At 34.7% G+C, this 17661-nt stretch overlaps 1 protein-coding gene across 3 annotated transcripts in view; it reads right to left on the bottom strand.

The window, feature by feature from the left end:
• Nucleotides 1-2506: 2506 nt before the first annotated feature.
• Nucleotides 2507-17661, bottom strand: part of LOC106457096 (ankyrin repeat and zinc finger domain-containing protein 1-like) — a 40388-nt gene continuing 25233 nt past the window's right edge. For all 3 annotated transcript variants that reach the window (XM_022382910.1, XM_022382911.1, XM_022382912.1), the window contains exons 14-16: nt 14124-14204; nt 6297-6367; nt 2507-4456 (exon numbers count right to left, since the gene is read on the bottom strand). In XM_022382910.1, the coding sequence (XP_022238618.1) occupies nt 4342-4456; nt 6297-6367; nt 14124-14204 (267 nt within the window). In that variant the 3' untranslated portion in view covers nt 2507-4341. The remainder of the gene's footprint in view (nt 4457-6296; nt 6368-14123; nt 14205-17661) is intronic.

Below are 17661 nucleotides of genomic sequence, written 5' to 3'. Positions count from 1 at the left end.
CCTCGAGAGGTTACTAGATATGCGGTATTCTTGTATATATAAGCCGCCAAGAAGTGACGGCAACAATGTAATGTAATTGAACTGCAGACAGAGATAGAGACTGACAGTTGAGTCGAGCACGTGAGTCGTTCGTTGTGAATTATAGCGTGACTGTGGAAATTAAGTGTATTGCAAAGTTGTATTCAGAAAGAATAAACCAGATTTATTTAAGAAAGGACTTGTATCGCTAAAGTTTCTCCGGACCAAATCGTATAAGCAAATAAATTCAGACGTCAGCTCTTCTTTCAAGGTTCCAAATGTTACAATATATTAAAAATATTTTCCATCAAAGAATTTCTTGAATAATTTAAATTTAATTCAAAATCCAAATTAAAAGGAATCTTAAGTACTCAACCTAAAATAAAACAAAACTTATCCAAAGAAAAAGAAAACGTTGAATTAGAAAAGCTAGGTAATAACCCCAACCTAATCATAAAACAAAACAGACAAAGACCAAAACATCGTTTTAATTAAAGAACAAAACAGAGTACATTTCACTGATGAATGGACTAAATGATCCCAACAAATACTTAAAAATGGACGAAAACCTCAACAGTATATGAAAAACAAATGGACAAACATCTAAAAGCACTTAATTAAAAAAAGAAGGCTGCATAACCCTTGAGCCCAGAAAGTGGTTACAATGCATCAATGGCAGAACTCCTCAACTCAACTGTCTTTTTAAATGCAACTCTTACCTGATGATAACCCGATTCTACGGGTCTAAACGTTGTAATAATCAAAATCGGAACTTGCCTACTTTTAAAGTTGCTGTTGTTATATTTTTGGATGAATTTCAAAGTCTTTCTCTAGATTGTTGTTTATTGGCAAGTATAAATTTGATGTGTTTTTACATGCCATGCTGTACTTATGAATAATTTTTCAAATTATTCTTTTGACTTTAAAACTGTGGTGGGTAAATGAGTAATATTATTAAATGACTTTCATTACAATGAACATAAGGAAAACTCTCACATATACTATAGAATTTACCTTTCACACCTAGTAATTTTCCAATCTTTTATTGACTTTCAAAAGACAATAGTAGTTTCAAGTAGATGGACAACCTGGAGAAAGCTTTGGATATGACTATGTAATATCAGTTGTGAAGGGTGATGGGGTAGTATTATGATGTGATCTGTGTAACTGACTTGAACATGGTAGTCTTTTGAAAATAGTTAAGCCATGAATGCCTTATTGTATAGTGACATTTTACACCGATTTCCCAGGAGGAATTCCAAAGAGACAAACTACAGTTCTTTTTGTATAAGATATCACACTATGTTTGGATCTGAGGGGCAAAAGGGACTGACTTAAGATTTTACTGCACTTGTAGCTGTTTTGCAAGAAGAATGAAGATCTGTACCACAGAATGTGGGAAAAATTAATAACAGTCCATGCAATAAAAACAACCACTCCCTATTAAAATCACGGATTAGCAGTGAAATACAACACCTATACAATTTTGAATACTCTGAAATGAAATAGTACATCATTTTTAAAGTTTAAAAATGTTAAGATTTTACTTGGATAATTTGGTGTATTCCCCACCCACCCCAAACAGAAAAATTGTATGTCTAAATTACACTAATCTTAATATGTTATTTTATATTTAACTATACTTTATAATGCAATAGGTTTATGGTACTGGCAAAGCCAGTGTGCAAAAGAAAATATATCGCTAATCATTCACAGTTAACTGCTAAAAACAAAAAAACTCGAGGCTCTTACAGCAACAATGAACTTATCAGATGAACACCACATTCTGGTTTTCCAGCCCCCCAAGTGGCACATAGATATGTCTGAGGACTTACAGTGCTGGAAACCAAGTTTTAATACCTGTGGTGGACAGAGCACAGATAACTCATTGTGTAACTATGTACTTAATTACAAAGAAAACACTGGTTTGCCAAAAGATGGTGTTTTAACAGTAATATTGAGTTGTCTTCTTAAAGGTGAATTATCATTCTCCTGGTTATTCTAACAATATTGGTCTTGTTTGATAATATCCATTATTTGAAAAAGCTCAAAAAGCTAACTCAAACTTATTTTATTGTATCATGATTTTTTACACTACAATAAAAGCCATATTGTTAATAAATTTTCCAAGTGTTAACTTTATAACCTATACTCAATGAAGTCCACAAGATGAGAAAGGCTTAAGTAACCACTGCAGATAAAGACAGTGAACATTATACATGATTGTGAATGACAACAATACACTACTTTGCAAACACAGGTAATAAACACATCTTGTCAAGCACTGATAAAATAACTTTTAGTAGTGGTAATGGAGGGCTTACTTTGCTGTTTATGATGATGATAAATAACTTTGTATAAAGCATAGAAATGCCATTTCAAAGCAAGTACAAGTTTTATATTAGTGTATGGCATTCTTGAGCATTTAATTTCCACAAACAGTATATGAAACAAAAGCCCAGAAACCTTTTTAAAACAACCACAAATCAATTGCTTAATACATTTAATCATTTAAAAGCCACAACCTGAAAAATGTCTTACAAAAACAACTTAATATTCAACAACCTTTTTCTTTTTGACCTGTTGTGTTTCAGAGGTTAACATTCACTACATGCCAATATAAGCTGTCATTATCATCTTAGAAGAAGAAATAAAATAAACATCAACATAAATATTACTTTTTTTTACAAATACTTTATAAACATAAATCATAAAAAAAGATAAAGCATTTGATTTCTATTCACATATTAAGGTCATGAAATCTCTATATTTAGTTACAGAATAACAGATTTTTCTTTACATCTGAAAATAACTTAAACAGTTTCAACAGAACAATTTGGGATGTAAACTAGGATCCATGGGTGTTTATCACCGAGACATATGTGTGTGTGCACATTTGGGTTTATTTTTTCCTCGTTTACTTTAATGGCAGATTTTGGGAAATCCACTTTTTCAAAAGTTTCTATTTAACCTTTTTTTTATCTTTTATGTTTTTAAACGTTAGAGGAATTTATCTGATGCCACTGTTCAAGAATTACCAAAGAATAATCATTTGTTAGAATTTTGGTCCACGAAATGGAAAATGGTATCATTTATGTTGTTAGGAAATGCATTGCAACCCAATGAGAAATAAACAAAGGTTCATTAAGAAAGAAAAATATTACCAACTGTGTTACACTGAGGAAATACAAGTTACATTTGTAAGCAAAGCAGAAATAAAGGTAAAGCTCTAAAACATGGTACTTAATGTTCTTTAACAAATATATATTAATGTGAACAATTAAAAAATACTAAGAATCGACTTCAAAAATGGTACATTTGGTAAAAAACTGTGTTTTTAGCCAGATAAGAAAAGACACAGCAGATCATTTGTTATAATGGCATGAATTCTCAAAATTGATAGGAGTAAACTGAACAAAAGTATTTAAATATAAACAGGCCTTAAAAAATCATGTATGACTTTCCTTGGTAACTGATCACGAGGATGTAGTGTTAATTACATGAGAACTGCTTCACAAAAAATATAGACAAGCTTCTAAGATTTACACTCTTTGAAAATTGTTCAGAAAGTTACTATGAAATTAAAATCAATAAATTGAGAAAACTGAAACATAATTAATGCATTAAAAACCATGCAGAAAAGTTATATATATTAATGTATGCAATTCAAATCTGCAAGTTTACATAAGTGTTTTTGTTTGTATTTAAAAGCCATAATTAATAGCTGAATATCGTCCAAGTACTCAAATAGAGATGGTTTAAGGAAAACCTGCTTGGTGAAATGGTACATATTAAACACTGGGACAATTCTTCATGATGTATGTAGAAGATTTGCATTAGTGTATTGAATGTTTAATATCTTTCCACAATTTTGGCACACAAGATCCAATAAAACATCTTAGTTTTGATACTGTTGTGGTGTAGCTGTACTGTGTTTCTGTAGATAATATTTCACTCAAAAATACACACTACAAACTTTTTAAGTTTTAGTAAAGAGTTGATTAATTATTTGTAGGTCAAAAAAATATATCTTAAACAGAAACATTATCTGAATAATCTAAATTTTGTTTTGATTAAAAAAAAAAAAAAACTTAAATATTCAGTAGATATGTGTACACTGTAGTGAATAACACCCATGAAATCTCTAAAAAGAACAAATATGCTTAACTGTTTTACAGGAAAATTAAAAATACCTCTTGTAGATGTAAAATCATTTTTAAAACTATTACCCATTGTTACAACAAGTTAAAGAATACTTGATATAATGCAAGTTTAGAAGAAAAAGGTTGAATTTTATATGTGTAAATCCCTAGTAAGCTAGTGTTAGCTGGAACACTTCTTCCTGTGTGTCTTCACACAACTTGTTGAACAGAACAGACAATTGTTGTATTCAAAAGGTACCTTTCCAGAAATGTCAACCCCACACTGGAAACACCGGCTATAAAACAAAGGTTTTAGATAGAAAATATTAGGTTAACAAATATCATTAAGGTACTTATGTGTACATCTTCATAGCATACATAAATAATACATGTAAAACTAACCAAACCACGTGAACTTCTAACTTGAGTTTCTTGTAGAAAACAACAACATTCATTTATTACATAGAAACTAAGTATCTACACTCTTGTTGCTCATGTTTGTAAGGTACTTTGCAGGCACATCATGATTATATTTTATCTGAAAAAATTGTTATCATACTGTCAAATATTACAGATTAAAAACACTTGGTATTTTTTTTATATACAGTTCTTATATCATATTGATTCACTACTTCAGAACATCTGAATTGTTCTTAATTTCAAAGAGAAAAATTATATTCTTTTTGAACATTTTAATACATAGTACAAAAAACAATTATGGAATGTATGGGTGATACACATAAAGAAGACACAAATAATTAGTAACTGCAACTAGATGGTTACCATTAATTAGAATACATTATTACAGAAAATACAAAAGAAAAGAGAATACATTTTAACAAAATACTAGTGTTTTGCTGGATGATGAATTCCTGCCTAATGGATATTTTATTCTGAGGAAAGGAACTGATAGTATTTAAATGCATTAGTATATGGTTAGCATTTGCTTTCTCTCTATTCCATTTTGTATAGGTAGGGTGAATTTTTATTCCATTTTGAAACTTTGTGTGCCTAAGGTGTCTAAATTTAAGTCTTGCAATGAGGGTTGTATCTTGACTATTTAAACTGTTTGTGACTGTGGCAACAGGTTTACTTCCCGAGTACCATCTGTGATTTATTTTCTTATATCATTTCTTTGTCAGTTTCCTATTTAGTGTTTGCAGTTAATGCATATGATGCATTTGGTTTTTATTTCTAGGATCATGAATTGTAGCTGCTTTCTTTGCCAGGATATCAGCTTTCACATTTCCTGAGATTTCCACATGTGAAGGAATCCAAAAGAGTCCCAATTTCAGTAGACTGATGTAATTTGTTGAAATTTCTTGTAATATTAATGAGAATTTCTAAATCACTGGAGAAACATTTTTCTATTGCTTTGATTGTAGCTTGTGAAACTGTAAATATTGTACATCTTACAGAACAAGTTTTAGCTAAGAGGGAGATGGCCTCATTGATAGCAATGAGTTCAGCCTCGAAAATGGGAATAAAAATTGGGTTGATATGTGATATTTCTAGTGATTGTTCTGAAGATGTCTAATAGATTCCACTTCCAGAACCTCCATCTTCTAGGAGGGAGCCATCCATATAGATAATAATATCATCCTCATCAATGCTGTTGACAAGTTCTAGACTCAGAGATCTTATAAACTCTGCATGTTCATGTAATTTTCCTGAAATCTTCTCCAGGTTAAAGTTTATTATCAGGATATCTCTGTTCTTGTGTGATGCAAGTTTTAGTATTTCCAAAAAATACTAATATTTTTGATGGATCATTTAAAAACAGACTCAATGTAACTGCAAAACTAGCATACCTTATCTATCAATATTATTCAAAATTTCACACTTGACTTCTTTGTAATTAACTTTTAGATTTATTAAATTATGTTGTTGGAGGTATGGACTGATTATTTTGTGTACTTCTAAAGTGATTTCCAAGATCACTGAACATAAATGTTTAGAGAACATGAATGCTGATAATATTGAAAATCAATACACTTATAAGATTATCAGAAGTAAATGTACGATAGGATTTTAGAATCTCTTGTAACTATGTATAAATTATTTGATGCCAATTAGAATATTACCATGGTTACAATAAGTAACCTAGTAATGAAATAATTTGTCCAGTGTTCTCACCTGAACGCTGGTGGAGGTTGACCGACACTGGCAAGATGCTCACTGATTCTCTTTTCTGCAGCAATAGCCCGCTAAAGAAGAGACAAGTTAGTATGAGGTATTTGTATTTCATATGAATAAAAATATTATGTCTTCAATATACAATATACATAACATCAGCTTCAGTAGATGTACTTTACTAATGACACTGAAAGTACAAACCTTTTCAGTCTTTGAAAGGCTTTTGTGAAACAGGCAAGATATATATATTCAAGCATCTACATATAATAATAGAGACTAAGAAACATTTTTCTTTAAAAACGAATTTTCAGTTTTGTATATTTAATGAATTGATCTGTTTGAAAACATTATAGTGTTTAAAATCTCTATCATACAGTCACCTTTAATGACAAGTATACGGAAGTAAGGCTTGAAAGAGACTGTTTATGGAGGTAAGGACTGGAATTTGCTACTAGGTCTTGTTATTGAAAAAAATAGTGTGTTATCCACTTAACTTGGGTTTTCCACACTAGGACCTGAATGAATTATCTGAATGATTGGCTGTATTGTAGGCTATTTTGACTATTTTATCTCTTAGATGGTTGTATCAAGATTATTTTCTTTATTTTCTAATGTGTGGCTCATATCCCATTATTTTTTTATGTTATTCCACTTTATTGTACAGTATGTTTTTCTGATGTATAGGCTGTACCATACTCTAATATGACAATTATGCTACTGAATTCTGATTTTTTTTGTTGGTCTTTGTTTCTATAATGCACTGGAGTTCTCAATCACAACTGTATTTTTTGCTTTTCATTACGTCTTTAGGTGGTTTAGCATGTACTAACTGTTGGCATATTATGTTGTGGTTTCTAAATATTGTTCTGAATTTATGTTGCTTGCACGTCCTCTGTATGTCTTTGACATAGGGAATATTGTTGCAAGTTTTCTTCCTGCTTATTTTTTGTCCTTATCTTCTTTAGTGTTCAGAGCATTCATTTTCAAGTATTGTTATAGTTATATGTTTTTCTTCCTTCTTCTGTATTAATAATCTTGTCCATTCCAGTGACTAGAAAGCCTATGACACCCATCTTTTCACATATTAAGATAACTAATACCAACAACAACAAGACCTATGAGGTTACCCTTATCACCAGTACTCAGTAACCCCTATAAGGAAAACATTGAAGGAATACCCTCAAAACAGCCACTTTAAGACACAGGACCAGAAGACGAAAGGAAAGATACTTTCAAAACGTTGTCCTCTACATTTGTGTTTTTACAACAGGCAGTTGCCATCTATTCAACGAAGTTTCATTATAAATGCATTTGTTTCTAATATACTTACTTCCAAAAGTTAATATTTTCCTAAACTGGAAATGCATTTCCAATAATACTTACCTCCACTGACACTATAGCTATTTCTCGATCTCTAGAGTTTTCACTCTTTTCCCATCTAAGCATTGAAAATGCTTGCTCCAGTTTTATACTCTATTCTAATGCCCTTGGCAAATTCTAATTTGCAAATTTCTCCACCAACTTCAATGCGCCCTCTATCTAGGTACTGTATATAAGCACCTCATTCAGATAATGTAATCACTTTTTTTAGACATAAACCAGCTTTTAGTGGGGAGGTAGGGCAGGAGAGTGTCAGCGGAAGTAAGTATTATTGGAAATACATTTTCAGTTTAAGAAAATGTTAACTTCCAAAACATACTTACATCCGCTGACACTATAGCTATAATTCCACATTGAGAAGCTGGAGGGGCCAGTGTAGGCATGAACCATACAGAAAGCATTTGTATAGAAAAGAAGTGTACCAAGATAAAGATAGTACAAGAGTGGGGGAACTGCATTACATCCAGAACATGTATGCTCTTCACCAGCAACTCAGTTCCTATATCAAAGGTGGAATAGAATACGTGTAATCATCAGTATAGGCCAGTCCCAACCAGATAGCCAAGGTTCCACAATTCGGGGTTGGTATTAAGTGGTTGTGGTACCTATATCCAATGTTGGTGGCTAGGGCTATTGAACTGCAATGTTATATAAACTTTTGATTGGATCCCAACCTGTAGCCATAGAGTGATGTGTTTTGTACCACTGGAATCACAACACCAAAGTGGACAAACTTTCTCCTCCACCAGAAGAAGTCCAAAAGACAACACCCCAGGCTCAGAATGACAGGACTGCATATACTATACTCAACCAAAAGAACAGAACTTATCCAGTCTGGAATTATGAACATTCATCATCACACCCCATCCAAGTGGGCAAGGAGTATTCCGCTTGTCGCTGGAATTATAGAGAGGACATGGAACATGTGCTCAACCAAGGACCTAGGATAAGACCACATCGCATTTGGAATTATGAAGGGATAGTGGACCTCCTTGCATGAACAATATATACGAAACCGACATTGATCAAAGAGAAGGGCCATGCACCCCCGAACCAGATAGCTTTGTGTCAAATTTGAACCAGAATTACGAGTAGACTCCCGCGGAGGCTGGTGCCACTTCTACTGACATCTGAGAAAAACAAACAGGGACCAAAGTTCCCTACATTTTTAAAAGCAAACCGACCCAATTTATTCAACCTGAAGATTGGCAGGGACAAGCAGGATCCCCTTTAGCTTTACCTATGATAGTCCACGAGTGGCAGTCCATTATAATAAGATACCATGCGGCACCTAGATGGTCTTATGGAACACCCATTTCGACAGAACCTGTTGCAACATGTAGTAATTACAGTGAAAATGGTTGCTAGTGTGGAATGGAAAAGAGAAAGCATACCTGCCTGGGCAACACTTGCCACAGAGTGGGATCCAGTGAAAAATTAAATGGACTTTTGAAAAAAAAAGGGTATATGATTGAGGAAAATACCTCTGGTGAAAATCTAACAAATGTGGTCAAATTAGCTACAGGGGTCAGTAAAAAATCCTTAGAAGAGGCAACTGCCAGATCATGTAAGAAATGAGATAGGAAAGTATTATGAGTAATCCACATACCAGACCACAAAATGTCCTCCAGAGATCAATTCAATTGGGCGGCCATTGACAGAGACATGACAAATCTGGTGAGAAGTGACACGTAAAAGATTCCTCTTCTGTATGGATAATTCATTATAGGTCATGTGAATCAATTTATGAAGCCACCTCGTTAGGGTAGTGGAAGATAAGTAAAGGGAAAAAGAATAAATCCAATGAATGAACAATCAATTCCTACCACCTTGAATTGTGTTAGTATGAGCTACATAACACATGAGGGCTCTAACAGGACATAACAAACAGTCAGGATTGGAGTGGTCATAAAGGTGAGAAATGGCTGGCAAATGGGTTGGTGATAAGGATCTTTCACCTTCCCCAGCTATCAGAGTCTTGGACAGATAGGCCCTATTGGGGTAAAGTAGGACCAATGTGGAATGAGAAAAAGTCTAAAGCACATGAATTGCAAACAACCCCAACCTATGAAGTTTACAAGCCAAATAACAACAAAAATACAATTAAAGAGAAAAGTGAAACAAAGAACATGAGTCAAAGGTCTCAAAAGGAGGATGGGACAATGCAAGTAAAACAACTGTAAAATTCTAATTTGGTAAGTGTAAAGGTCATTTGGGTCAAAGAATACGAAGGGGTTTGAGTAGACCTGATAGTACTGAGGATTACAAAAAAAAACTTCCAATATTTGATATATCGAAAATGGTGGATAAGAATGCCTTATATAAAGCAACAGTAAGTGAAGCAAGACCCCTCTCAAATACTCAAGTCATAAAATGGGATATGGTAGATACTTTAGGATGAAGAGGGTTGAAATTCCTTTTAAGACATCACTAATGATAAGTATTCCATTTCTATTGATAAATGGTTGTGGTTGGCCTAAGGAGAGATTTAGTTAAATACAAAGAAACTGTAGAAGTTAAACCCTTACGTTGGGCAAAGGACCGCATAACTTACAGCATAAAAAATGAGTTTCTGAACGCCTGGGTGGAGAATGTCTCACTGAAGTTGTCTCAGACTGCCAATGTGGAAAAGGAAGACACACTGAAGAAACAGAAACCACGTTTGAACTGGTCATTATGGTGCAACCAAGATAACTCAATAAGTGGTGGAGCAAACCATAATCAGAAACCAGGGCAATAGCCAAATCAGGGGAAAGACATACAGATGTAAACATGTCCAGTCCTGACTGAACACATCTGCTGAGAGTAAATCCACTGAAAAACATTGTGGAATGAGCCCAGTAGAGAAGATCTAAGGTATGAAAACAAGGTCTCAAGAATGTGTGCCTCCTTGACGAGAAATCTGATAAACCCCCATGGAATTGTTGGAATGTAACATGACATTTTTTCCCTTCAAGAGAGACAGACCTTGAACCCTTGCCCCATGTACTGCAAGAAGTTCAAGAATATTGATATGGAGGGTAGACTCAACTTCCATCCAAATACCCTGGAACTCCTGACCTTGAAGATAAGTTCTCCATTCCTGAAGAGATGCATCTGTGAACAGATGGATCTTTGGACGAGGTGGTGGAATGGGTACTCCAATAGTAGTGTTGTTCCGATCCAACCACCATTCACAATTGACAATGTTGCTCCTGAGTAATGAGACAGGATGATCCAAAGGATCGGAAAGCATGATTCATTGATCGTGCAGTGATCACCGAAGAGACCTCATATGAGCTCGTCCCAAAAAAATGAGGCTTGAGGAATGCCCACATCTCCAATAGAGAGAATCATCCAAGCAGTAGGAGAAGGGGACACAAATAAAAACCTGATGGCTTATTCCACGGTTTGAAGCTTGAAAGGGGTTGGTTGAGCACGACTTAAGGTTATTGAAAAACACACCCAGAAGGACATGATATTGCAATGGTGACAGCATAGATTTCTCCAATCTGATAAGGAAGTCCACTTTTGTGGCTTCTGAAAGGAGAATCTGAAAATGTTGTTCTGCTATTTGACGGAAGGTTGCCAGAAGAATCCAATCGTCCATATAATTGTGTGTGTACAGATCCAAGGAATGTAAATGACGAGAAAAAACCCGAACACTGTGCAGAAGACATAAGGTGCTGATGGAAGACCAAAAGGCAGAGCCCTGAACTGCAGAACCTGACCCTTGTGCACAACTCTGAGAAACTTCCAGGAAGATTCCACAATGGGAATATGGAGATAAGCATCGGTAAAATCGAATTTAGTCATACAAAGCCCTGGAACAAAGTGCCATCATAGGTTGAGAAAGGATTCCAGAGTAAATCATGGAGGATCAAAAATTGGTTAAGTCAAGACAGATAGATGGTTACATGTCAATCTCCAATCTTCTTGAGTACAACAATTAAATGGGAATAAAATTGCAGAAGAACTGGATCAACCCTCTACTACTGCCCTTTTGACTAACAACTCTCTTATAGCCTGGGAACGAAGCTCCAATTATTGTGAATATGTTGGGGTGATAAGACAACAGGTTGTGCAGATAAAGGTGGAGGTGATGTAAATTGAATGACCAACCCTGAATTCAGATCATGGAATACCCATGGATCCCTAGTGAAAGAACTCCATATGACCAGAAAGTGGTGTAAACGTGGTCCCACTGTTCCCCACCTACAGGATAGACACCGACACTGTTGTTGGCAGTCCATCCGAGCCGAAAATCCTTAAGAATACGGACTGACTATTATAGGAATCAATAAACCTGGGAACCAAAGGAGGGGGTCAGGAAAAACCAAGAGCTGACACTCCCAAATTAGCACCATAAAGGCGAAAAGTCAACGATGATAAAGAAGAATGTAAACAAACTGAATGAAATCTTGATTCTAACATCTCAGGAACTCCAGCAAATAACCTGGGATAAAGAAAAGGAGCTTCCCATAACTCTTCGAGAGCAGAAGATGGTAAACAAACACTTTTTAACAAAGAATTTCTACCCAATAAATCTCAACAACAAACCAGTCAGGAAACCAGAGAAAGAAATGAAGATGACAAGTAGTTGTCAGCAAAATCCCCGACTCATCCTCAAATTGCAGAAGGGAACATTGGTAGCCTTACAACAAAAGTTGGATCGAAGATAAATACCTCAGGACAGTCGTGAGAGTAAGATGAATCCAAGAAATTTGTGATCTGTTTAAAGTGATCACAGGCTCCAATCGAGACCCCCCACAAAAGGGGTTCCATTTATTGAGAATCTAAATATACTTACTCCTGGTGGTGATAAGCCAAAACATGCTGTTCTGATAAATGCAGGAGACCAGTCATAGCTATCCCGTCGCATAACTGAGTTGCAAATCTCCCAGCAATATCAGGAGAAAGAGAAAAAACCAAGTAGTTACTTGCTAAGTTCTCCCCACCTAGTCCGGGTCATTTGCAAAAGCCACCTTGCCCCCCCCCCCGAACGACTAACCTCGGTCCACACATGTGTCCATCTCACAATGGATCATATCACAGACAGCCTCAACTGAAAGTGACCCCTCCCCTGGTCATTGACAAATACCAGATAACAGAGGTAGAAGAGGAGAGGTCTGGTTGGCTTCCATAGTAGAAACATTAACTTGGGAAGTCATACCCATCAGTACATTTTTTAAAAATTATTATTATTATTAAAGTAATTTATAAATATACGAAGATATAACCATAGTAATGCAAACCACGTTCAAAGTTGCAACTTAAATTGTGAATAATCACAACACTCCTGTTTACAGAAACACGTGCAGAATGCTTTGTCGAGAAAAAGTGATTACATCAACTGAATGAGGTGCTTATATACAGTACTAGATAGAGGGCGCATTGAAGTTGGTGGTGAAATTTGTAAATTAGAATTTGCCAAGGGCATTAGAGTGGGTATAAAAGACTGGAGCAAGCATTTTCAATGCTTAGATGGGAAAAGAGTGGAAACCCTGGAGATCGAGAAATAGCTGTAGTGTCAACGGAGGTAAGTACGTTTTGGAAAACACCTTGATAATGCACAAGTACTTTGATTTTTAATTCCTGGTAAGCTGGGATATTAGTAATTTTTCTACAACTGATGCATCAATGACTTTAAGCTTGTTCACTTATACAAATATTTCAGCTTCATGTTGTAGTTGGTGTATGGTCTATACAAAATAATCATTTTTTTTTAGTTTTTCTTAAATTATATTTTGTAGAGGTGAAGGCTGATTAGATGGCCATGCATGTTAGTAATATTACACCATGAAGCTAAGGAAATTTTTGTATATAGCATTATAAAGTACATATTTTTTCTTTTTATATTTGGCTTTTATTCTTAACATTTTTCTATGATCTATCTAGACTGCTGGAGAGAAATGTTAAGATTACTAAAAGTTAGATTTACTGAGTAGGTTAAATTTTAGCACTAATATTTTTTTTACATATTTTCCTTCGCAAGCCATAACTGGTGTTTAAGGTAAAGAGCCAAAGGGATTTGGTTTTATTGGCCCAGAGCTATTAAAATACTTGCTCAACGAAAGTGGAAAAATGTTAATAGAACTTTACTAAACATATATTTCAGCGTACATATTCATTCTTGGTATCTGATTTGAATGATTAACTTAAACTCCAATAGTCACTAGTTTTTGTTTTGAGATCGTAGTTCACAGATAACAGCCAGCGATCATTTTCACCAGTAGATCATGTTGTAAGACAAAATATTTTATATCCAAGTGCAATTTTACAAAACAATAACATTTCAATGCGTCACTGAAATATTAATTTATACTAACATGTGTTATACAAACAATTACAAATTAATCATGTGCAAATTTACAATCTAATGGGGGAAATATTTCTGGCAGCTTATTAACTGAATCATTATCACTCAAAAAAAATATAGAATGTTTATATATGCAAATAATCACTTACTTTTTCCCTGTCACTCAGAGACAAAAACCTTTGTTTCTCTTCCTCTTCTGCTTTCTGTCGGGTTTCAGCAACTTTCTTTTCCTGGATACAAGAGAAATCTAGTAAAATTATCTTCCATAGAATACTAAGACTTAAAGTAAAACTGACGACTATATTATAGGAAAACACCAAGTATAACAGTAGCACAGTAAAGTGAACATCCAGTAGCTAGCAAAAAACTTGAAAAATGCTTATTTAATTACAAGGATCAATAAAATGATTATAGTGTTACTTAACCAAATAATTTTGATGTTTATTATTGACTATGAAGTCACACTGAAATGAATTCATGATCAAGACCTATGCCACTAATGTCAGTAGCACAAATAAAAAGAGGAGTACAGTAAGATGTTGATGAATCACTCCTTTCTTTGTTATGTGCAGTTTCAATTATCTCGAAAGGAATAGCTTCAGTAATAAACTTTTTCTTTAGAAAAGTTAACTTTTTTCTTATCCGAAAAGGTTTTCAGAAAGATACTCACCTCCCCATGGAAAAATGAGTTAGTGCCAAAAAGTTTTTTGCATTTGTGCCAAACCAATGAAAGAGTTCTCACACTAGACTATGCCATCAACCAATAGGAGGGTATGTATATTAATTCTCATACCAGTGGGATTACATCAATACGAAAGGAACTTTCTATATTGATGAACTCAGCAGTTTGGTACTGAGAAAGCAAGGGTTCTCCTGCTCCACTACAACAAACTTAGAAGGAGGGATTTGCAGAGGTGAGAACACCAGAGAGGTGTGTGAACCAAACATGAATAATTTCATCTTCATAATGTCCATCCCTGAGAAAATGTTTAATGACAATAGGGCAAGTAGGAGCTGTCTTACAGTGTGGTTGTTTAGATACTGTTCCTTTTTTTTGGATGACTTAAAGTAATAAAAAATATACACTGCAGAAGCAGTCTTGTGGAAAAGCCTATTTCAACATTAAGCACTGAGTAGTTACAGATGGACTTAACACCTTCTGTTAATCTCCTTCATAATGATTTTGAAATATTCTCTGTGACACTACACCAGCCCCCTCAGTGAGTTCCTTTCTCTCCACCCTCCTCTCCTAAGGGGTAAAAATTGAAGCTGTAGTGAAAATACATTGTTAACAACCCATCTTCTTGGAGCCTTTGGGAAGACTGAAAAATAGAGATTGGAAGGATTGAAAACTGCAATGTGATGTAAGAAATTTGACACAAAAGTATGTGGAGTCGTCCACATCCCCATTTGCAAGATTTCATCCAGGAGACATTGATGGCCTGAGGCAAGACAAGCTGTACGATGATACATTTGATGGGAGGTGACATTAAAAAGCATCATTTGCCATGGAGAAATAGACAAATCAGATGAGCTGCTTAACCCATCTGGTAAAAGTGTAAGGAGATAAACCTTCAGAATAAGAGGGATCACCCAGCAAGAAAAATTATTTTGATTGCCTATAATGAGAGTTGTGTGAGAGAGGTAACATCATACTGCTTGCAGAGGAGAAAGGAGTCACTTGGGGTCTGAACAATTGCACAGATAGGAAATGAAAGGGAGAGTGATTGTAGAAAATATTTTATCCTTTTGGGCTATCTAAGTCTTGGGAAAGAAAAAGCAGTCTCAAAATAGGTTCAACCTGTCCCTGTGATAAAGAGTGTTGGAGGCATCCAAGGCAACATCTCCCACAAGTTGGACTAAGAAAATACATTTTAATGGAAAGATGATACAAGGAACAGATGGACAAAAGTGTGAACTGAGGATTTGTGAGTGGTCTGTAAACTACAACAGACTTTTCCAATCTGGAAAGGGAAGCAGACAAGGAGGACAACTGATTAGCAAGGTCATAAGTACTAGAAAAAGAAAAGAAGAACAGTCAGGGAAAAGGCGGAAAGTAATAAAAAATGCTGCCCCGCACCTATCATGATTTCATTGATCACCAGGCGCCTTTTTGAAAATGGGCAGGATTTTCTTACACAGTAACCTGTTTTGTTTTTGTTATCACTCTTGCCTTTAGTTTATCAGAGCAAGTTGATGGATTATTGATACTGACCTATCAGCCACTTCCATCCTTCAGATCATCCAACTTTTCCTCATCTCGCTTCTTTTTCTATCTGGCTTTTCAAGAGACCAAACAAGTCTTGCATGACAATAAAGGCATGCTACATCATGGTGGAAGATGGACATCCTTTGCTGATGTAAGAGTGACCTCCAGCATGGAAGAAGTAAAGGCTCCTGGATCAGAAACAGCTGAAGGAGCAGAAACCATAAGTGAGTCGGCCAATGGGCAAGCAATGAGAAGAACAAGGCAAAGGGTTCTGTGAATTAGAAACAGCACCTTAGGAAGGAGTCAAAGATAATAACTACACACAATGAGGGTGGACATATCCTGACTTAAAGTGTCTATTCCTATTGCTGCAGACTTTAGGACTAGTGACCAAAGGATTTGAAACTTGGTGTTGAGGGAATGATCACTATATTTGAAGGGTGGGCAATACAGCAGATCTGCCACTAAGTTCAAAGCTCCTGGGACATGGCATAAATTATTAAAGTAATGGTTGTTGTATTGATGAAGTCTGTTAATAATGTTATGGTGGCCCAGAGATCAAGTACCTCATTGTTTACTGATGTAAGAAATGACAGTGTTTTAACCCTAAAAAGAACAGGCTTGTGTATTTTACACAACCTTGTACCCATGGTGGTATACATACTATGACTCTGAAAGTACTTACTGTATCTTCACAAAACTTGACAAGCTTTCAGTAAATATTAAAAATCTTTTGTAGACAAAAATTCATAATTTTTTTCTGAATTTATATGGTGTCAGAGTGGTGACTGTTCTGAGTGCAAAGTGATTTTCATGTTAAGATTAAAAACACTTTTCTTCATCTAAAAACTTTCAAACTTTATTTGCTTAATACATAAAACCTCCTAAATAATTATAAATTATTTTTCAGAAAACTTTATATTTTATCTGTATTTCCTATACTATAACTCTATACAGGGTCTGTTGATTTGACCAACCTCATAACCTTTATAAAACAATTGGGAAATAATTCTAAATTACCCTTTTTTTCTTTCTGGAATGACTGCAAATTGTAACAGGAAACCACAATTGTTTATCCTAAATAGCTTAAAGCTTGTAACAGTATACATCTATTTATACTTAATTTTATTGTCTTTTGAACTGTGTCTAACTAATAACCCTGTTACACAAGTTGCAAATTACTTGGCAAACATGTAGTTCACATTATCCTATCGAATTATGTAATGCACGAGCTACACGCGAGCATACCTCATAAATAATTTTTTACTATTATTATTCTTTATCTTATCTAAGCTAAACTAATAAGCTTCTACTTTTACATTTTAGTTACTTTTATAATAATAAATAAAGAATATACATGAAAAACAAGAAATATAGTACTTATGTGGCTCTTCTTTGCTGTTGACTGTCAACGAAACTTAGGCCTACTTTTTATACTAATGGTACTACCACACTAAATATTTATATTTAATTAAATA

This window comes from Limulus polyphemus, unplaced genomic scaffold (genome assembly GCF_000517525.1).
Source record: "Limulus polyphemus unplaced genomic scaffold, Limulus_polyphemus-2.1.2 Scaffold292, whole genome shotgun sequence".
Classification (NCBI taxonomy): domain Eukaryota; kingdom Metazoa; phylum Arthropoda; class Merostomata; order Xiphosura; family Limulidae; genus Limulus; species Limulus polyphemus.
The sequence above is the reverse complement of the archived record's forward strand: the minus strand, read 5'-3'. Positions and strand labels throughout refer to the sequence as shown.